General features: G+C 50.3%; 6 protein-coding genes across 7 annotated transcripts; 2 read left to right on the top strand and 4 right to left on the bottom strand.

Annotated features, from left to right (window-relative positions):
* The first annotated feature begins 103 nt into the window (after nt 1-103).
* On the top strand, nt 104-1,553 carry PPTG_15120. 2 transcript variants are annotated; one of them, XM_008912142.1, is made up of 5 exons: nt 104-246; nt 395-582; nt 645-763; nt 833-1,055; nt 1,127-1,553. In XM_008912142.1, the coding sequence occupies exons 1-5, from the start codon at nt 199-201 to the stop codon at nt 1,308-1,310; spliced, it is 762 nt and encodes a 253-aa protein (XP_008910390.1). In that variant the 5' UTR covers nt 104-198; the 3' UTR covers nt 1,311-1,553. The 2 variants fall into 2 exon arrangements, with proteins under 2 accessions (XP_008910390.1, XP_008910389.1); XM_008912141.1 differs by having other exon boundaries at nt 104-582.
* Nucleotides 1,360-2,610, bottom strand: PPTG_15119 (hypothetical protein). Its single transcript, XM_008912140.1, has one exon. The coding sequence runs from the start codon at nt 2,509-2,511 to the stop codon at nt 1,489-1,491; it is 1,023 nt and encodes a 340-aa protein (XP_008910388.1). The 5' UTR covers nt 2,512-2,610; the 3' UTR covers nt 1,360-1,488.
* A 637-nt stretch (nt 2,611-3,247) lies between these two features.
* Nucleotides 3,248-4,979, top strand: PPTG_15118 (hypothetical protein). Its single transcript, XM_008912139.1, has 5 exons — nt 3,248-3,517; nt 3,579-3,640; nt 3,710-3,858; nt 3,929-4,215; nt 4,279-4,979. The coding sequence occupies exons 1-5, from the start codon at nt 3,417-3,419 to the stop codon at nt 4,745-4,747; spliced, it is 1,068 nt and encodes a 355-aa protein (XP_008910387.1). The 5' UTR covers nt 3,248-3,416; the 3' UTR covers nt 4,748-4,979.
* Nucleotides 4,736-6,644, bottom strand: PPTG_15117 (threonine ammonia-lyase, biosynthetic). Its single transcript, XM_008912138.1, has one exon. It carries the CDS (start codon nt 6,576-6,578, stop codon nt 4,959-4,961), a length of 1,620 nt encoding a protein of 539 aa, XP_008910386.1. The 5' UTR covers nt 6,579-6,644; the 3' UTR covers nt 4,736-4,958.
* Nucleotides 6,645-6,811: 167 nt separating this feature from the next.
* PPTG_23615 (hypothetical protein) lies at nt 6,812-15,376 on the bottom strand (the record flags this gene model as incomplete). The annotated part of the gene is made up of 2 exons (XM_008912137.1): nt 6,812-9,385; nt 9,455-15,376. The coding sequence occupies 2 exons, from the start codon at nt 15,374-15,376 to the stop codon at nt 6,812-6,814; spliced, it is 8,496 nt and encodes a 2,831-aa protein (XP_008910385.1).
* Nucleotides 15,377-15,518: 142 nt separating this feature from the next.
* PPTG_23614 (hypothetical protein) lies at nt 15,519-18,909 on the bottom strand (the record flags this gene model as incomplete). The annotated part of the gene is made up of 6 exons (XM_008912136.1): nt 15,519-15,534; nt 15,686-16,039; nt 16,115-17,103; nt 17,184-17,336; nt 17,411-18,061; nt 18,145-18,909. 6 exons carry the CDS (start codon nt 18,907-18,909, stop codon nt 15,519-15,521), a joined length of 2,928 nt encoding a protein of 975 aa, XP_008910384.1.
* Nucleotides 18,910-21,306: the final 2,397 nt, after the last annotated feature.

Here is a 21,306-nt window from a genome sequence, read left to right as displayed (position 1 = left end):
CGTTCACACCAAAAAAGGCAACTTGCCCATGCACGTGTAGCCATCTTGCCCGCAAGCTACAGACACCAGAATTGTGTGGCTTACATACTTCACAATCCATACACAATATGACACGATACTCATCGAGCTCACAATCGCGTGTTGCTTGCTCAATCACCAAATCAACCGGCACCCACAACTTCGACCTCCCTGATCGCAATGCTCGCTCACCGCTTGACCAAGCTCACCCGCTGCGTAGCTGCCCCGGTACGTGCATCCACAATACCTGCCCGTGTGTTTCGTAGCTCTTGCCGTCTTTGCATTGCTCTGTTGGCACATGAGAGAGCTAGTGGTTGTTTTGAATATGACAGAACACCATCGAACTAACTCGTCGTCGTGGCGCTTTCTCGTTCAGCATCACGGACGCGCTCTCTCTGTGTTAGACCGCTTCACATCCTCGCAGCCCGAGACTGCGAGCGACATCTGGTGCTCTGTGGGTGCTGTGTGTTTTGACGTCGACAGCACGGTGTGCGAGGACGAGGGCATTGACGTGCTGGCTGAGCACTGCGGTGCTGGCCAAGCTGTCAAGGAGTGGACCACCAAGTACGTTAGTAAGGATGCAATAACATTCAAGTGATAGTACTCACTCTTTTTGTATGCTGCAGGGCCATGAACGGAAACGTCAAGTTCGAAGACGCGCTTGCTGCCCGGTTGGACATTATTAAACCGTCAAGGCAAGACATCCAGGACTGCTTGAAGCAGCACCCGCCTAAGTTCACACCAGGTATAAGATGCGAAGAATTAGGTGGCCTATCCGTGAAGCTGACGACTGTATTGGTTCGAATTGACTAAGGTATCAAGAAGCTCATGGCGACTCTGCAGGACAAGGGCATTGCCGTGTTCCTCGTGTCGGGTGGTTTTCGCCTTATGATTGAACCTGTTGCTGAGGAAGTTGGCATTCCTCTGTCCAGCATTTACGCCAACACCATCTTCTTCGATGACGATGGCAACTACAGCGGGTTTGATGATGCTGAGCTCACGTCACGCGACGGTGGCAAGGCCAAGGCCATTGAAGTGTACGTTACCGTCTAAACTACCTGCAATCTATTCCCTATCGCTGACGTTGTGCAATGTCTACCACCTCCAGTATTAAGCGGATTCACGGCTTCGAGAAGATCGCAATGGTTGGCGACGGTGTCACGGACCTCCAAGCCCGTCCGCCTGCCGACCTGTTCGTCGGCTTCGGAGGCATCGTCACCCGTGACGTCGTAAAAGAGGGCGCTGACCTTTTCGTTACGGACTTCAGCCACCTCACCAAGTTGCTGCAGTAGACAGATGAGGCTGGACTGAATTGGTGCAACAAGGTCCTGTTATAGCCAACCAGCACGGGCATTTGTTGCATGCAATTCAAGACTGTAAACATGAACAAGTTCCGCATTGTGTGCGCTGTTTGTGCAGTCAAAAAAGCAAACGCCTTTGTTTGTCTAAAAGCTAGTCATGGTGTATACATTAGTCTTCCATCTCATTGTCCCCGGCGTCCTCCGTGTTGCTCTTCTTGAGGTCGGCGGGCGTTTTGCGCAGCGCCTTCACCCGGCGGCTCTGCATCGAGTAAATATCCTGGTGATCCATGTGAATACGGCCCAGTTTGTCGCCCGTGAGCTCGTCGCGAGAGATGTTCTTAATCTTCTTGGGTGCCAGACCCTTGGGCTTCTTGGTAGCGACCTTCATCAAGTCAGCCGACGCGAACTTATTGCGACGGAACTCCAGATCGAAGCGCGGGCCCATCTCGTCCAGTTCCACGCGAGGGTGGGACTCGTCGCCCTTCTTAAAGTCGACCGAGTACGAGCGGAAGAAGACCTTCTCCTTCCAAGCCGTGCACACAATAACGTGGTCCAGACCCTTGACGTTTACGCTCTGCACAATAGTGCCACGAAACGTGTCCAACAGGATGTTTTTGAGCTTCATGAAGGCCTCAACGCTCTCCCATTGGTCTCCAGTAAACACAAAGCTGGGCTTGGAGCCCGGAGCTTTCTTGCTCTTGCATTTGAAAGCACTGATGGACTTAAAGTTGGAGAACCCGAACTCCATGACGTCCAGGATGTGGCCGTCGAAGGTTCGACCGAACACGAGATTGTTCGGACGCTTCTTAGTGCTGCTGCCAATGAGGAAAAGACTGGCGTCGTTCTTCTGTGTAAGGAACTCCACCTTGTTCTCGTCATCGAAGACGTGAATGTCGTTCTTCTTGCCCATAAACTTGGCAAATGGAGCCTTGATCATGCGCAAGTCGCGCAGCAGTTCATTCACCTCCTCGCTGGTCTTGTTGCCACGCATCACTAGCAGATTCTTGGTGTTTTCTACGAGCTTAGGCTCCTTAGCCTTGATGGCACGCTGCACATGAGCCTTGACACGCTTGGGCTTGGCCACACTCGTCACCTTACGGCTCTGCTTAGCCGCCTGCTTTGACACCTTCTTGTTGGCACGCAGCGCCTGCTTACCTGCCGTGTTCTTGATGATCTTGCCGCCGCCTGCCATTGCTACCTGCCCTGCACCTGACGTCGACTGGTTATGCTGTGTGGGTCAATTGTCCAGCAGCCATTCCAGGATGTGATTGGTCACTTTTGATTGGTGGTGGCGCTGAATAGTTATTAACTGAAATGAAACATACTTGTTTCAGTTAAGAAAACGGTTTAATGCTCTTTCGTCATTTTGCGATTTTGCTTGGAGCAAGCCGACAACTTCATGGCATACTGCATTGATAGCATTCTTTATGTGCTTAGGAATTTTGCTTTCAATTACTTTGTTTTCACAGAGTCACTTCTTTCCAGGTTTAGAAGACAGCACTTCCGAAATATGGTTAACATAGTTCCGAAATATGGTTAACATAGTTCAGAAGCAAATTTACTCACGATCAACTAGCTCCGATGATGTGGTAAAAGTGGTAAACGTCCGAGGAAAACAAAAGCGAAAGACGAAATATATCGTGGCCTAAAGGATTAACCTCCACAGCATAGTGCTACGTGGTAACTATGTAGTATGCTCGTATGTGTAGCAACATTTATTTTTTTATTCCAACCTTTTTTTTTTAAGAGAAGCACATGACACAGAACCACTTGGCAACATCGCATCTGCTTTTCTTTCCAGGATCTTCACCCACATCAATTGCAACTGTTTTCTTTCTTTACTACAACTGTATCTAGCGCTCCAGTGCCAACAGTATTTAGTGCTGTCACTGCTCACATTTTGGATGCTAGCGTCAAAGAAGGCGCCCAAAAGTCTCTTTTACGGCTTCGAAGCTGGAAGGGGTGTCACGTTTAAATTCCATCAGTAACTGCTGGATTTTATTTTAACCGTTATCACGACTTCCCTCCCCTTTTGATACGCTATTTCACCAACGAGGGAACAAATCAACCAGCAAGACAAGCAAAGAGAGCAGTACGATGGCGAAGAATTTGGGCTTCGCGCGCGGCGGCACCAGCTCCTGGGCCGATGACGATGACGTGGACTTCCAGCCTTTGCCCGCGACCCCCAAGATCGCTCCGTAAGTCTCTCCGCTCCTTGCATTAACACGCATCACTAACACGATAGCTTGCTGTCGACAGGACGGAGGCGCCACAGCCCATCGAAGAGGAGGAAATCCAACACCACGAGCAGCAGCGCGATGGTAAAAGCTTTGCCAGTGATTGCATCACCACCGCCAGGGATTGACATGCACTCTTTCCAAAAAAACTAGCGCCCCGAGGATACAACGACCGCTACGACGACCGTCGCGGTGGCCGTCGAGGAGGCCACGAAGAGCGCCGTGGAGGCTACGAAGAGCGTCGTCGCGATTCCCGCGACGAACGTCCGAAGAATCCCGTGCCGGACGTCGGTCCATGGAAGGTTAGACTAGTTTCGCTGCCTTGGATGTGGGTTGATGACAAAACTGACAATTATCGCCGTAATTTTGCAGCTTTTTGTGGGCAACTTGTCGTTCCGTCTGACGGAGGACGATCTGGCAGACTTTATTGGTCCACAGGGTATCAGGGACATCCGTTTTCCACGTGACCACGACAATCGTCTTAAAGGTTTCGCCTATGTGGAATTCGATGAGAGGGAGCAACTCGTGAGGGCGCTCGACCTGGATGGCCAAAAACTGGATGGTCGTCATGTCAAGATGGATGTGGCTCTAGATCGCGAGCGCAAACCACGTGACAATGGCTGGTATGACAAGCGCAGCGATCGCTCTAACGACCGTCGGTGAGTGTTTTTTGTGGGCATTATGTTGCTGTAATGATTACTGAATGGTGATCTACGATATAGTGAGAGGACTGAAGCTCCTCGGGAACGTCAGCGTCTGACTCTATTGCCTCGCTCTACTTCCTCTGAAAAGAAGAAGTCGGATGCTCACAAGCCCAGCATTTTCGGAGATGCCAAGCCCCGCGATGAGAGTGCTTATCTGGAGCGTAAGAAGGCGCTTGATCTTGAACGCAAGGCGAAGGCTAAGGAAGAGAAAGAGGCCAAGGCCAAGGCTAAGGCTGACGTGGAAGCCAAGGCGCTGGCTCGCAAGAACAGTCACGACGAAGGCCGTGGTGGTCGTGGACGCGGACGTGGCGACCGTCGTCCGACTGAAGGTGGTCGTGGTCGTGGAAAGGAGAATACTCCGGCACGGAAGTCGGATCCCCGTCCGAAGCGTACGGAGCCTCCTACGACCAAGATCTCGGCTCCGGCTCCTGCCAAGACGGCCAATGTGTTTGACCTCCTGAACGATTCGGACTCGGATTCGGATTAGAGTTTTGGGATTGCGGAACGTTGGTCTCCCTTTTGTGCTGATGCAGGGGCATGCTCTACATCTAGTCGGCTGCAGGTAGTCAATAGTCAAGCGAAACTAAAAGTTCTCGCTACGTCGCATCAGTTTTCTCGATCGCTGCGTATAACTTAGTGTCCTTCTGTCGACTTTTAGTTAATGCAAGACACTATAGTTCAACCAACAACTGTCTCTATTAGAGCATGAACTCCTGGTACATTTGGTTGTCCGTTTCCTCGTGGAAAACGTAAGCCAATTGGTTCAGGAACGTCTGGAAGCGTTCATGGTCTTCTTCAGGCACCTGGAAACCCACTAGTACTCGACCGACATCAGCGCCGTGGTTACGGTAGTGGAATAGACTGATGTTCCACGAGCTCTGCAGCGCCTCCAAGAACGTGGCCAGAGCGCGTGGACGGTCTGGGAACTCGAAGCGATACAGGAGTTCGTTTTGTACGTCACCACGTGCTCGACCGCCAGCCAAGTATCGTGTATGCACCTTGGCCAGCTCATTATCCGACAGATCGAGCACCTGGTAGGCACCACCACGTGCGAAACCTAACGGAGACTCCTCCTCTTGCAGTTCACGAATAGCAGCCGCTGCGTGGTCGGCACTGGGTGAGTGGAAGGACAGATGAATGCGAGCCTTCTGAGCGTTAGCGTACCGGTAGCTGAACTCGGTGATACGAACACCCACGGCGTCTAGTCGACGGTTAAGGCGCAAGAAGGCGCCCGGATTTTCATCAATCTCCACTGCAAGTAGTCTTTCGTGAGAATCAGCACGCTCGGACACGAAACGGAGTCGAGCGAAGTCGATATTGGCACCAGAAGTCACAGCGACAAATTGACAGCCCGAAAGTCCGCGTGTCTTGGCGTATTGCGTCATGCCGGCAATGGACAACACGCCTGCCGGCTCGAGAATCGCACGAGTGTCATTAAAACCAGCCTTAATAGCAGCACAGATCTCGTCCGTCGACACGGTCACCATCTCGTCCACATATTGTTGGCACACACGGAACGTCTCGGACCCCACTTTCTTCACTGCTGCACCATCTGCAAATAGTCCGACATGTTCCAGCTCAACGACTTTGCCAGCTTGGAGCGACGCCGTCATTCCAGCGGCATCAGCTGCCTCGACACCAATCACCTTGACACTCGGACGGATCTGCTTGACCCAGGCTGCAATACCGGCGAGCATACCGCCTCCGCCAGAGGCAACAAAGATAGCGTCCAGTTTCTCTCCAGATCCGCTGGTTTGCTGCAAGATTTCCATGCCGATGGTACCCTGACCAGCGATGACGTACGGGTCGTCGAACGGAAGGATCATCGTGAGCTTCTCCTCCACCACCAGTCTGCGGGCCTCGGCAGCAGCGTCGTCGAACGTTTTGCCATGCAGTACAATGTCTACGAACTCGCCGCCATGGTGGCGCACAGCGTTCACTTTGATATCGGGTGTGGCCAGTGGCATGACAATCTTGGCGCGGACTCCGAGCTTGCGGGCTGAGAGCGCAACACCCTGCGCATGGTTACCGGCCGAGCAGCACACACAACCGGCAGCCTTCTCCTCTTCCGATAGACTGGCCATTTTGTTGTAGGCGCCGCGGATTTTGAAGCTGAAAACGGGCTGCAAGTCCTCACGTTTGAGCAACACCCGGTTCTGGAGCTCATGGGACAACGCTGGCGCCTCCTGCAGTGGAGTCTGCTCCGCCACGTCGTACGCACGAGACTCGAGGATCATGCGCCGGTAGTTGGGTGGTGACTGTGTTGACAGTCGGCGCACAGCGGCACTCACACGCGAGAGAGTCGAGCGGCGCAGCATGGTGAAGCGACTCTAGGATTTAGCGAATGACACATGAGCCGATTGTGGCCTGTCGAAGTGTTTGCGCATTTGACAAAAAAAATAAACCGCGTTATTTTTCTTGTGGAGTGAAAGTGGTCTAGAATTTAGTACGGTCTAGAGCTTAGTACGGTCTAGAACTTAGTTATGATACTTGCTGCTAGTTCTAAAATTTAGTTGAAGCGGTTGCTGTACTGTAGTTCTAGTTCTAGCACCTAGCGATGCGCAGCTGTCGGGGAGGAGTTCGATGTCGACGCCGTCCAGCAAGATAGCTGGCCGTCTTGTGTCCCCGTGAAGAGCTTACGCTTGTCTGGAGTGACGCAGATAGCAGTGATGGCGCTGCTCGGTGTCACCTTGTGGCGACCTTGGAGCTCAATGACCCATTCGTCCTTACGTCGTTGTTGAGGCTGCTCACTCTGATCCCGACCACCGGATTGCGAGTACGCCCAAACGCATAGAGTGCCGTCAGCATGGCCAGTCACGACGTGTTTCTCAGCGCTCCATTCGCACGCTTCACCGCGGTTCACTGCCATTGAGGTGATGGCGACCGGAGAGAGTGCAGAAGGGTCCTGAAACACGACGACGGTGTCATCCAAACGCACACGGAGAACCCCATTAATGTTGTACACTCCGAACGTTGATCCAGCAGCCACGACAATGTCGCCAGTCACCTCGTTAATGCATATCGTGGTGATGCTATGCACCCGACCGCTGTCTTGACCGCTTATCGGTGGGAGCTGGCGGATGAATCGACGGCGATTCAAGTCCCAAAGCACAGCGACACCACCAGCACAGCCACTCACGAGGACACTGTACGCTCGACTTGCTTGCAGCGCGGTTATTTGATGCTGGTGCGTTGGTGTAGCTACTGACCCCATCAGTGTGAGCGATCGCGTGCTGGATGGTCCCATTGTGGTGTAAGTACGACGCCTGTGAGGTGCACTCAACGCCGACGCAGCCGCCAGCGAACTCGCTACTGCTGCAGCCGAGGACGATGTCGCCGACGCCGAAGAAGAACCCGAGGCGGCAGCTAGAGACGCAGCTAGAGAGCGACGTGTCGAGTTGAATCGCCACACGCGCATCACAGGCAAACCCGGACTACTTGTGATGACAATTCGACCGTCAGTGGTAATAGTTGCGACGTCAATCTCCACATCCAGTTCCAAACATGCAACCACCTTGGACTCGCTACCATGACCACCGATCTCTGAGGATCCAGTAGAAACAACCTTTACCGATCGATCGTGGAACCCCCACGCAAGATACTCGTTATTTCGTGGAGGGATCAACAGACACTTGGGGCCAACAGCAACCACCTTTTCTTCTCGCGCAACTCCGCCACTTGTCCACGCAATGTGGTGTATGCTGGTATTGCTACAAGAAGCCGAGTTCTGCTGTCCACGTCGGTAGAAAGCCAGAAGTGGATTAACAGGGACCTGTCGTCGTGGGTCCTGCTGTAACATTGCTGAGGTCTCGAGAGCTGGCGAAAAAGTTGTTTCTGTCGTGCCTACGAACGTACCGCTGAGTACCGGGCCGCTAGACAGCATAGTCTGCATCCGCGAGATGATTTCTCCTCCTTCCAGAAAAGAACTTGCAAGCGCGGCTCGGGTAGTCACGGGAGAAGTAGCCACTCTCCTGCCATCTCCGCTGTCGCCTTGAGCGTTACTGGCACCAGAAGACGGTCCTAACGAACCTCCGAAGAGCGAACTATTCGTTGCAGTATTGCTGCTCGCTGACGCAGAGACTGCGCGGACTGGATGCGGAGTCCGGAACAGTTGTGATGGAGTTTGTCCAAACTCTGTGATTTGATCCAGGATGGCGCGCTTGGTTGACGCGTCCGTGATAGCATCCAAGTCCACTGATCCTTCATACGTGAGATGGTAAAAGATGTTGCAAGCTTCCACTGCCGCTGGCCCTTGCTGCTTGTATCCAAAAATCAAATCGATCCAATGATGTAAGTTCGCTGATACGTACGGACTCTCGAGTGCTGCTCGGTTCAACCGCACGAACTCGGTAGGTGATCCGTTGGCCCAGGGTGGAAGTTCCACGTCTCCTACGACGACTCCAGTCTGGCTAGTGCCGAAAACGCATTTGTTGACATTTTCTAGGAACTCTGGCAAGTAGAAGAACTCGGGGATGAGTTCTTTCACGTCCTGGGTGCCATTTTGAGCACCTTCAAAACCGGCAGCACTCTTCCAGGCGCCGACAACACTCGTGAACAACCTGTCAGCGTGGTCAAATTTCCCGCCGTGAAGGCGGCGAAAGTGTGAAGTAAAAGGCTCCAGGCGCATCAAGTAGTGCAGCGTAATAGCAGCTGATGAGTAGTGCGTACCATAGTGGAATGGGCGCGAACTGAGCGGGTGATCATCTGCATCATCGTCAGCAGCTCCAAGAGATTCCAGCAAGCCATCGTAGCGCGCTCGAAACTCCTCTTCGCGTTGAAGTGCACCCATGGGCTTGCATAAATCTCGATAGGCATTTGGATCGCTGAGATCCAATATCTCGGACTCGTAGTCAGCCAAGACCCACGGAAAGACGGGGTACTGCGTGAGGTCATTGTACGATCTTCCTGCCAGCGTGTTGAGGTGCATGAGGTACGCGAAGTTGGAAATATCACCTTGAACCCAGCGCTCTGTCATACTGTTGCGCAGCAGTTTGCGCAACTGTGAATACAAATCGCCCCCTCCTGACACGCCATCGAGACCACTGGCTGCTCCCTGGACATTAGGACACTTGGCCAAGAGTGCATGAAACACGAGCTCACGTTGTTCCAGTGACTCTAGCGTAACCTGTAGTAAAGCAGTAACAAAGTGAATTCTTGGAGAATATCAAAAAAAAAAAAAAAAGGAAAAACGTACCAAATAGTTTCTGCCATCGTTTGCAAAAAACTCGAGCGCAACGTGACGGAGCTGGTATCTTCGCTTGTGAAGCTCCTTAATGTCTTCGTACGCCCAAAACCGGCACTGATGGGTATCCCTGGATCTCGAGACAGGTTGCGAGTGGTGCGGAGACTCGAGGACACGCCAGCTTAGACGACGTTCCAGCAACGTTGTGGAACCTTGAGGAACCTCCGTCACTCGAACTTGGGAGTTGTGCTCGCTTCCATTATCAGTGTGAGAAGAAGTGAAAGGCTGACTCTGTCGCTGGTAATTGTCGACGATATACACGTGATCATTGCATAGCAAAAAGACGCCAGGACACGAATCCATGCCGTCAATTCGCAAACAGTCGTAAATGTCAGCGATTTCGTCCCCCGGCATCAATAGCGGCCGGAGTTTCTCATCAACCACATCTTCCATAACCACACCGCCAGCGTTGGCTGCACTTTCAGCAGTCGAACTCTCGACCCCGCCGACATCACCTGCCTTTTCCTCTTCATTGTCGGCACTGGCATCATGTTCGACGATACTGTCGTGACCAGCAGATAGTCGGTTAAAGCGAAAACTCTGAGATGGGCGTCTCTCATTCTTCACGTATTTGTTGAACAAGGCTTCAAAGGAGCCCTTGCGCAACCGCTCCCTGGAGCTTAACACAGCAGACGATGATGCACTGGTCGCAAATGGTCTCTTCGCGGCTGGATGCCGGGGTTTTCCCACCTCACTTTCATCGGATCGCTGCCGCGTGGAGAGATGCGCAGCTGTACCGCTGGGAGACTTTTCCCGAGAAATGGTAGCGCTTAGATTGACATCAGACTCTGAATAGCGTCGCTGAAGTCGCCCAGATCCGTGAAAATCCCCGTTTGGTGCTAGAGCAGAAATTCTTGGCTTCATTTTATTGCTGGTTTCACACAAACGCGCTGGAGATGATTGCTGGCCACGAAAACGCGGAAACTCGAGAGTCTGAGCCATTCGGGTAAGCCGTTTACGCATTCGATACGGACCTTCCGTAAAGTCCAATCGCCAGCAATAATGTTGAGGAGATGACGCTTTAATGTCATACCTGGTTCGATTTACAATCTCCACCATCAACAGGGGATTATCCGACGCGTTTACCCCAACCTTTTGCTCTTTAGCTTTTCCATCAGCAAGAGCATCTCGCTGGAAATCAAGGTGCAGGCGTCCCCATTGGCGAGCAACAAATTTCTGTCTGTCCACTCGGTCTTGTTTCCACTTAAGCTGACGGCGGAATTCATGCTGCTGTGATCGCAGAAGAGACTCGACGTAGGCATTCTCCATCGATACAAACCAATCGCACCGTGCTTCAAACTGCTTTTCGTACTTGATTTTCCGGTGATTGGCTTTCTTGTGATACGCTGCCCATGTTTCATGCACACTTTCCTTGGTTTCCACCACAAAGTTAATGTAGATACGATCCAGAATGTTCTCTAACTCTTTCAATGGAGGCCCAACAAGCTCCAGCCACTTCGAAAACTTGGCGAACGATGACGATTGCACTATTTGTCTCCCTTCAGGAGTGTCTGCACATTCAAGAAGTACGTCAAACCCGTTCTTCATCAAATTTACCGAATATGGCGGCGCCCCACTCTTTCGAATTTCGACAGTTAGTAGATCATCAACAAAAGTCCGTTGAAAAACCATGAGATCGATCCAAAGATGTGCAGCCGCTTCTTGGAGCGGGCGGATATTCGAGTCACTCAACAGTTGCAGCAGATATCGGCACAAGCAGCCCAGAAATCGTTTGTCGTGGGTATTTTGTGAGCCGAACACGGTTTCACGATGTGAATGGATCTGCTGTAACATAGCTTCCAGCTCTTCATCACCAACCTCAGCACCACGACCGTGTATGACGTGTAGAATGACAGCATTTAAGGCTGTAAACAGCTCGAATAGTAGATTTTCGAGCTCTGCAGAGCGAGTCATTCGATCCATAAGTTGTCGAAATGGCTTCCGTTTCTTCCCTTTGCCTAGTTTCTCCGAGAGCAAGCCACCAAACGATGAAGACGTTGATAATACCGACAATCCACCTCCACTTGTTCCACATGTACCGATATTTGCATCTGCCAATACAAACAAAACCATTTCTAATAACCGAGACGGACCACCAACGAAATGAGCTCGCCCACAGCAAGCAAAGGCGGCTGGGCATCCGTCTCCGTGCTGCGGTCGCTGCCAGCTGTGCATTTTCCCAACAACAAACTTCACAAATTCCCGCACGTTCGCCCCAAAGTGTTTGTGCTTGGCCAAGATATCGTCATCGTCAAATTTCGCGCGGATGTGGTCAAGAAGTCCCATTACCACAAGGCTCTGGAAGCGTAAAACGAGTCCACTGTGTAGCGGCGGAAGGACAACTGCTGAGTTTGCAGTGCCATCGACATACTCTTCGACAAAGTCGCTGCCGTTCGGAGCATCAAGCAGAAGTTTCATCAATTGCGCGATTAGCAGTCGTAGACCGCTTGCCGAAACGGAATGATGTAAGAACGGATCACTTCCATTCGAGTCCGCTGCTGCTGCTTCTTCTGCCAACTCTGCCCGAGCTACGGCGATATTGTACTCGGTCAGAGCAATTTGCTTGTCCTCCAATACTTTCGTTACTTGCCCTTGAGAGTGTGGGTACTGATCAATTAAGTAAGCTCTCGCAGCAGCGCAAATCAAACGAGTCAGTTCCTCCATGAACTCCTGTCGCATTTTCTCAGTCCCCGAAACAACGAAACTGTGCAGACTTGGCATATTTTCAAAGATATGATGAAGAAAGTCGAGAACTTCCACCTGGTGAATGTCGTTGAGCTCGGTCGAGGCGCTTGTTACAGCAGATTGCGGTCCTGCGCTTTTCTGATCGGGTTCTCCATCGACATCGACAATTGAAACCATCAACATATCTCCTGCGGTACTCATCATTGCTACTGGGTCATTGAAATGACGGCGAAGTAACACCATAATGACATTCAAAATGCTGAAATTCACGACGCGATCCCGTTGAATGTTGACTTCAAAATCCTTTCTGAGATAGTCGATTTCAAGCCGTATTTCAGTAGGCACGCCGTCAATAGGAGTCCCTAAGAGTGCCCCGAACAGAGTATACCACATCTTTTGGAACGGAAACGGCACCAGTATTTGATCCACAGCGGCTGTAGCGAATGCAATGTGGTTGCATGGCAAACCCTGAGCTAGCAACCGGTAGTAGCCCTCTTTCTTGAACACATTTTCGTACCGTGAGTTTCCCAGCAACGTACATAGCAACCGTAGAGCCGCAATTATTGTTGACGGGGGAATACAAAGTGAAAACTCAGTTTCTTCGCCGGGGAACAGAAAATACTCAATCCACCGCATCCCCAAATACTTGCGAAAGCCCGTAAGACGAGAAGCAGTTGGTAATTGCATTCGCGCAGCCCCACCCGCTGAATTGCTTGATGGAGCCATGGCTTTCAACGCTCCAACAGAATTCATTTCTGAGGTCCCATTATCAAGGTCTTCTCCATTTTCTCTGTTCTCCTTGATATCAAGCTTGTGCACTGCTTTGACCAGTGCATCCAACAACAGTTCCTGGATTTTAGCTTGGTGTGAGATCAGCCGCGCATTTGCCACTTTTGTTGGTCCCGGTTTTTCCTCTGAGTCTTTCGTGTCACTCCAAGAGTCCATTCTTTGAGATCCCCGAGGACTCAGGCACAATCGACCAGTAGGACTCGCTAGCGTGTGCATTTTGAACTGTCCAGTGTTTCTTTCAGTGACATCAAACTTTTCGTCATCGCTCATTGTGGCTAACACCACTTCCGCAGAGATTTCATCATCGACAACTTCACTCCGATAGCGACCAAAGCGTGGAGACAGCGTAGCTGCAAGAAAGCTGGTAACATCTGAAAAGTTTGATTCCACAATTGAATCACGGCTTGGGCTCGTCAAGCACACCAATATCACATCCACAACCACTCTAGAAACACCGTCCGTGACGGTCGGGTCCATTAGCACGTACAATAATTGCCGAATAAAGCTCATCGACTGCAACTGTGCTCGGTTCCGCTCACGAATCGCCTCATCAGCAGCAGCCAAGCATGCGTACAGCGTCGAAAAAAGTAACTTTGCTGTATCCGCGCCCGGCAATTTTTGCCAGAGTGAGTAGTCCAAAATAAAATACTGGAGAGCTTGCACATTCCTGATAGCACTATCTCGTGAATGATGTGCCTCTATCCCCGATTGCCGCACAGGTGCGTCGAGTTCAAAGTCCACCCCAACGATACGGAAAAGTGTTTGCAAGCATGTCGCGCTTAAAAGCGATGCCTTTTGATGCAGTAAATAATTCACAACACCGTATCCATGATCGTTCTCCATCGCTGCGAGGTTACGAAAATTACTCTGCATACACAAGCGCAATAGATCGAGAGCCAACTCCACCTCCTCTTTTGTAGAAGCCTCATCAAGCAACCCATACGCTATTTGACACCCAGAGGTGCGGATGTCGAACATGGCATCTGCCATTGTAGCAGCTTCACACAACGTGGTTCCTCCCATTAGATGCCCACTTGGTCGTCCATCAAGCTTACTACTGGGAACCATCGATAGCTCTTTAGCAACGCCATTTCGTGCTGAGTATGTAACCACAATACGCTCAGACGGAATGGGGATATGGATCAATGGTGCTGCACTAGGAATGCGAGCGAAAACGTTGGAGCTGGATTTGATGTCCTGAACGATTGCTGCGGCTGTACTGGATGCTGCTGAAGCAAGCGACAGACTCCGACGAAGCAGTTTATTACGGCCGCCACGTTCAACATCGACAGAATCGATTAATGATCGGACAGGGTCCCACATGTATGAATCAAGCATCACCATGTTTGGTATGCTCAGGTGGTCAAACGTGACTCCGATTTCGTTACTTCCAGTAGCACCAAAGAACAATCGGTCATAAGACGGCCCCGCTGCAAATACTGCATTCACTACAGGTGGCGAGACTGGCAGGTCCAACAGATAAAATGGACCCAGCATCCATTTCGCACTGGAACAGCGGCGAGCCTGGGATGGTACACCTAGCAAACCACTAAGCGGTTGGCTCCCAGTAATACCGGAAGGGTACGATATCTTCACGTTCTCTTGCAGAATTCCATTTAGGTAGCAAGAAACCATACTGGACTGGAAACGTTGCCTTGCATGAGTGAAAACCACGTGATACCACTGTCCTGTCGTAATTGGGGTATGTGAAAACTGGTAAGCAGACGCACGGTTGGAGCTCGTCCGCATATAGAGCTTTCCCCCTTTGAGAAACGCCTCACTGACTGACTTTCCATCACTTGATCGAAATCTGAAGATATAGAACATCGGTGGGTTACAAACCACACACTCACCGCCACTGTTTAGCAGAGCCTCTATGCAGCCTCGACATGCTCGATGAGAACACTTCAGCACGCACTCATCTTGTATCTTGTTTCGACAGTGAATACACGTGTTAGACATAAAGCACTCGCGATAGAGTTTTTCACGATCATCCTTGCGATCCAATGAGTCCACTCGAAACCATGCCATCACTGAGTATCCGTCTGGAGGAGGCCACACCTTGGAGCTGTGGGCAAATGTCGACAGGGACGGCGTAGTGGTTGCAGGTTCAATCGAAGAACTGGACCGAGCATTCACATCCGGTATTTGTAGACAGCCATATCCATCTTTTGATACATCAAACTCAATTCCAGGAGCACCCTTGGCACGCTCAAACGTTGCCGAAGTCATTTTTACCAGCAACCGCATCAACGTTGGAACAGGGGAAGCGAATATCTCCGTTGATAGCACGGAGGCGTGAGAATCGCTTGGAGTTATCGACCGCGCACGAGATGAGCGGTCCGCCTTCTTTGACTTTTTCGAATTTCGTGGCCGCTCATGGCACAAAGACAGCATCATTTTAATCCAGTAGTCAGCAGCCGTTAGAGAAACGCCGGCTAGTGCAACATTCTTCACAAGGGAAGTAGCGGTCACGTGAAAAGCATTGTTTTCCCAAAGAAGCGCCTGCGAAAGATTATCCTCCCTGGATCGGTGTGAATCTTTAGCGCTGTGGGAAACTGTAGTAAATGATCTCAATAGGACTTCCAACACATTAGCCGACGCCAAGCGATGAGAGTTACCGGGGCTAAAGCAACGAATAAACGATTACCGCAGTTATTCACTGGAAATGAACCAACAAGCATATCCCTACTGTGAGGTGCTACGTACCTCGTTGAAATACGTAGAAAAGTGCCCAGCAATTGATGCGTAACACTAGTACCGATACGCTCTGCCCACAGTACCAGTAGCTGAATCCCAATACCAAATAACTGGGGATAGCGCAGCCTAATAGGGTTATCCTCTTCCTTCTTTTGCATGTCTATCGAGGGATAGCTCCCACGAAGATATACCATGTCATAATCATCCACGGAAAAGCCAATACAATACCACAAGCAAGACTGGATGAGTGGCCTCGCCCCTGGTATTTCACTGCCATTGACCGCTTGAGCAACAGGTTTTGAATCTATAAATCTCGCCAGTAAGTTGGATATTAAATCGCCAAAGGTTCCAAACGCGATAAAGCTAGAAGCATAATGTCACAAGTTAGCAACGATAAAACATAGAAAAGTACGAGAATAAACCCAGTTGCTTTCGTACCTGCACATTTGTTGCTCTGCTTCGGCATTCGTAGCGACAATAGAATAAATGGACTGGAGCGACATCATCACAACAGAGTATGAAACAGCAGCATCATTGCTACTTGTAGGAGTACCGTTTAACTCCCACTTCTTCGTCACGGCGCACAAGACTCCCAATAGCGATACAATGATATCACAGTCCAGCAAAGCTCCAATAATTCGCTCTTTCATCGATGTCTCCTCGATACAAGCTCCATCGTGATCACCAAGTTTTGTCATGGCTGTCGTAGATGCTGATTTAGGGCGTAGTAGGGACTCGATGTACTCGAGTGCTCCCTGTAATACCTCCAGACTTCCAGGAAACACTAGCGCAACGTCGCCATCTTGCGGGAAGTAGGCTGCCAGCGTTACATAGCGTATAGCTTGTAAAAGGCTGTTGATCACGTTGCGGAGCACTACACTGTCTTCCTGCAATACCAACGATAGTTGGAGGATAGACGCCCACAACGCAAGACCTTCCAGCTGAAAAGTGGCGTTTCCAATCAGCATGCACACGCTCTCGAGCATTGGCAATCCACATAATGTATGTTCGAAATGTTTCTCGTCCATGGCAGCAGTGTTACTCCGGGACCCGTCAACAAACATCTTCATGATGTCGATGAGAACAAGGTAATCTGAGCGGCTCGTTGCGGTACGACATGAGCTACGGCGCCGTGCCCTTTGATGGCAATGCGATGCCATCAACGAGATAATTAACTGTTCATCGGCACTGACCGGATCGCTCACACCATTAGGCTGACCGGCTCGAACCGTGCTAGTCGGATATTCCACTCTAATCTGAGTAGCTCCAGCATCCGAGCAAACGGCATTAGTCTGATCAAGAAACAGTGCCACAATAGTACTCACGAGACCGACGGAGCGTAGCACTTGGTGGTAAACTTCGTCGAACCGAATCAAATTAGCGATGAAAGCCAGAAGCGCATGAATCGAAGATCTTTGAAATGTATCCTGATTATCACATACTTAAGTTAATGGTTGGTTAACGTTACATCACACTGCCAACTTTCACATCCAACTCCGGTACTGACCTTCCGAATGAATGCGTTTATACATTCCAGCTCAACGTACGGAATCATCTTTGCTTCTATCGCAATTGCTGAGAGAACAGACATAATCGTTTGCTGGGCCATCTCCGAATAGTCATCAAGATGCTCAATAGCCCGCGCGATAAGATTTGTTTTCTATAAAGAATAATCGAGTTAGTTTTTATACGTTAGTTACATGTGTATAGACTGGAAATTGTGACAGTACTTACGCTCACAAATTCGTAGTCAAACTTGTATGTGACGACAATTTGGCAGAGCTTCTGAAGATACAGACACTCGAGCTGCTCACGGTCGTTTGCCAACTCACCACAAAGTTGGCTGTCACTGTGCTCTTTCTCGATCTTCGTCGGACGATGTAAATATGCCAGAATATCTGAAAACAATCCAAACGCTTCGGGATTAAATAATGACTGGCCAACACCTGGTATCGCCGAATCAAGAGCCAACTTAAAGGCCTTGTTCTGATAAATATTGCCCCTTGGGAGAGGAGTGTCGCTGCCCGACAAGCACAGTTCTGCAACAGCATCGGCAAGGTCTTGATCATGTTGTCGAAGGGTATCTAGCGTAGGTGATGCCGTCTCTCCTGCGCAGATGGCCCGTTGGCGGGATTCAAACAATTGCGTAAATGCAGTCAAAATTTTATGCCGTTGTCGGTCCGCGTGCACTTGTCTGTGCAAGTCAGAGAATCCTGCAGTAATCGCTCCCCTCAAAGACAAAGCTATAACCAATACGACCTCCGCTAGCACGCCCGTTCCATTCGCACGCTGAATCAAGTCAAGCAGACACCGCTCCTCGTATAATTGCTTCACCATGGATCTCCACCTGCTCGGCTGTAGACTTTGAGCCAGAGCCGCCACTACCTGACGCATTACCAAGCACGAATAAAACTTCTAATTAGCTCACAACACACCAGAACAGCACCAAAACCAGCACTAAAATGTACCTTCAGAACGGCTATTTGCAGTGTTTCCTCCGCAAACGCCAGGTGGAAGATCCGATGTAGCGTGCTACTCTCATTAAGCTCCTGTACCACTTCGGGAGACGTAACAAGCAGTGCCAACACGTCCAGAATTATCCTGACCAACCCTTCTTGAGCGTCTTCAGCACTTCCTCCGTCACTCAACGCCTTCACGACCTTAACAAACGTCGACGGTATCCTCTCACCCACTAGTAGCAGAGCTTGGGTGTTGTCTCCAATTACAAGAAGAGCCTTCAGCACCCGCAGCAACTGCAGTATACGATCCCTTTCCTCTTTCTCTGTATACAATAGGAACTTAGTGTGGACATTTCCGTCCAGCCTCCCAGCGTTGAAGAGCTCCAGCGCGCGACTGAAGTAACCACGTAGCCGCTGAGCACTCACACTGATGAGAGTGTTGGTATCTCGCTCGTTCAGTAGTTTCCTCCCGTTCTCCACGGACTCAGAAGCTTGCGCACCGCCCACGAGGACGTTATACAGATAATGGAGAGCCTCTTGTTGGCTCCCTGGCAGCGCAGACGTCGCGAATGTCACTACTTTTGCGTGCAGGGAGCCAACTGCTACTTTGGCTCGTTTCTCGGCTAATTCACAGCCATTTTTAGAATCGAAAGTCTTGGCGGAGGCGGAAGCAGCTCGGCGAGGAGATCCAGTGGATGGCGAAGCGTGTCTTGGGCTTCCAGACGGAGAGGACGCCGAGGGACTTCGCCCGCGCCGATGAAAGACGCGCTTCATGATCGAGGTGCGGTGCTTCAAGCGGCCGTTTTGCTGAAAGTACAATGGGATTGGGAGAAAATGATTTAAACCAATAATATGGATGTTTCTAAACGATTAGAAATGGGTAAACAGCTGCTTTTTAAGCGTTACTTTGCGCTACTTTAGGTCAATCTCAACGCATCACAAACCGACGCAGGTCCCGTATTGATGTATGAAATTTTATTTTAGAAGCATACTGAAACCAAGATGCGGGTCCCCGGAAAAAATAGTCCAGATAAATGTATGGGTACCCTAGACACCCATAATTTTATATCCCTGGACTATTTTTTCCGGGGACCCGCATCTTGGTTTCAGTATGCTTTTTGACGTGAACCCCCTTGTTCATGAGCGCAGTTCACGAACAAGGGGGTTCGCTTCGATAGAACTGCTAACGTTAATATCTGCACAATTTCTCGACTTTGGAAGGTTCAATGGCCAGTTGTAAACCAAGTGTGGGATGCCTACAAAGGTCGTGCACTTCGTGACAGTTCCAGGCCAAACTTAGGAGAAACTTACAATGCTACCTGCGACGACCTGGAATCGAATTCAGGCGCGGGGAATGAAAACTGCATCGATCGCAGTGTGTCGCCTCTAGATGACATTTGTAATTTCAACTTTTTGACTGACGATGGAGAAACTGCGGATGGAGAGAAGAAAAGCGAGTCTGTGCAGGGAGAAAGTGCGGACACAGAGAAGAAAAGCGAATCTGTGCATGAAGAGGAGGAGGGGTATGAAACTTCAGATAGCTATGGTACTGTACCAGACAAATCGAAAGCCCTGTCGACACAACATGTGGTAACGTGCTCAAGACGGCAGGACGTTGCGTTCAAGAGCGAGCACATACCGCTGCAACTTGTGACGATGACACACGTTGTGTTGGATCAGGCTCGCGAAAACCGCTAATCTACACCGTTGCCAACCCAAACTCGCGGTACTGTAAGGCAAAGTCGAGGGAAGTAACTAAAGTAACTCAAAATCTGTAGACATTGTTTTTTAAAAAATTGAGTTTAGAGCAATCCGGATTTAGTGTAAAGCAAACCACGCATTTCGACAAGCAGCCTCCCCCAGGACCGCACATTACAACATCGCCGATGCCAACAGAGCCGAAGCACGGGCTCGCTGCCAGGACGCGTGTGCTGGACGCTCGTAATGCTGGAAGGGACTGGATGCTGGTTGCCGACTGCAATGACATCCATGCCACTACTGCGCGCGACATCGTGAACCGCGGGACTCCGGAGGTAAAGCAGAGAGGAGGCTCGCGAGCAACGTGCGTTAAGTGCACACCGGAGATGGAGGCAGCTCTGGTGGAGTACATCGAAGAAAATTGTCTGTACACTCTTGCTCAGATGCAGGAGATGCTGCACTTCGGCTTCGGAGTGCGCATCAGTACGTCCTTGACCAGCAAGAAGCTGTGTGACAAGATGTATACAATGAAACAGGTCCATGTACGCATACATTTAGCTGTTACGATTTTGTTTCTAACTTCAAATAATGTTGATAGGTGCGGGTCAAGCCGGAAACGTGTAATAGCGCGCAGAACATCAAGAAACGGAAAGAGTTTGCGGACAGCCTGCTAGCTCATGAGAGAAATGGATCCTTCATTGTGTATTATGATGAAACGAATTACAATATTTATTGTAAGAGATCCCAAGGACGCGCCCTCATTGGTGAGCGGGCTGTGGTTAAGCTACCACCTTCCAAAGGTGCAAACCTACAGTTGAAATGCGCGACTTCACCCGAAGTGGGGCTAGTACACTGGGCTAAGCAGCGTGGAAGTATCAAGATGGAGGTGAATGCGGCCTTCGTGGACGATGTGTACGACGCTGTGAAGGCTACAGATGTCTACCGAGACTTCTTTGTTGGTAAAACTATCGTTATCATCTTGGATAACGCTCCCGCTCACAGCCAGGCTGAAGACCTGATCAAGAACCGGGAAGACCTGGAGATGCTATGGTTGGGCCCGTACTCGCCTATGTGTAACCCGATTGAGGGTATGTTCTGCCAAAGGAGATGCATTGATCAGTATTAACAATTGCAACTGCTTTTAAGGTTGCTTTAGCGTGTTAAAGGCTCGGATCAAGGCTTTTCTCGTCTTCAATGCCGATCAAATGTTCGACTTGCCCTACGGTGAGAAAACGGAGCGGAGAATGCGATTGCTGGAGAATGCTGCAGACCACTGCATTGGATGCATGGATCTCCGTCTTGTCAACAGGATGGCTTGCCACAGCGCACACGCAGTTGCTGCTGCTGTTTGAAACGAATCCATGCAGTATGGACTTTAAGGTCGTTTGGTTTACACTAAATCCACATTGGTCTGGACTGATTTGTTACAAAACATTCTAATAAAACTTTTTTCTTCTTTACGGGACACTCGAC

The sequence above is a fragment of the Phytophthora parasitica genome (assembly GCF_000247585.1).
Source record: "Phytophthora parasitica INRA-310 unplaced genomic scaffold supercont2.44, whole genome shotgun sequence".
Taxonomy (NCBI): Eukaryota; Oomycota; class Peronosporomycetes; order Peronosporales; family Peronosporaceae; genus Phytophthora; species Phytophthora nicotianae.
This window is presented reverse-complemented; position numbering and strand designations above follow the sequence as displayed.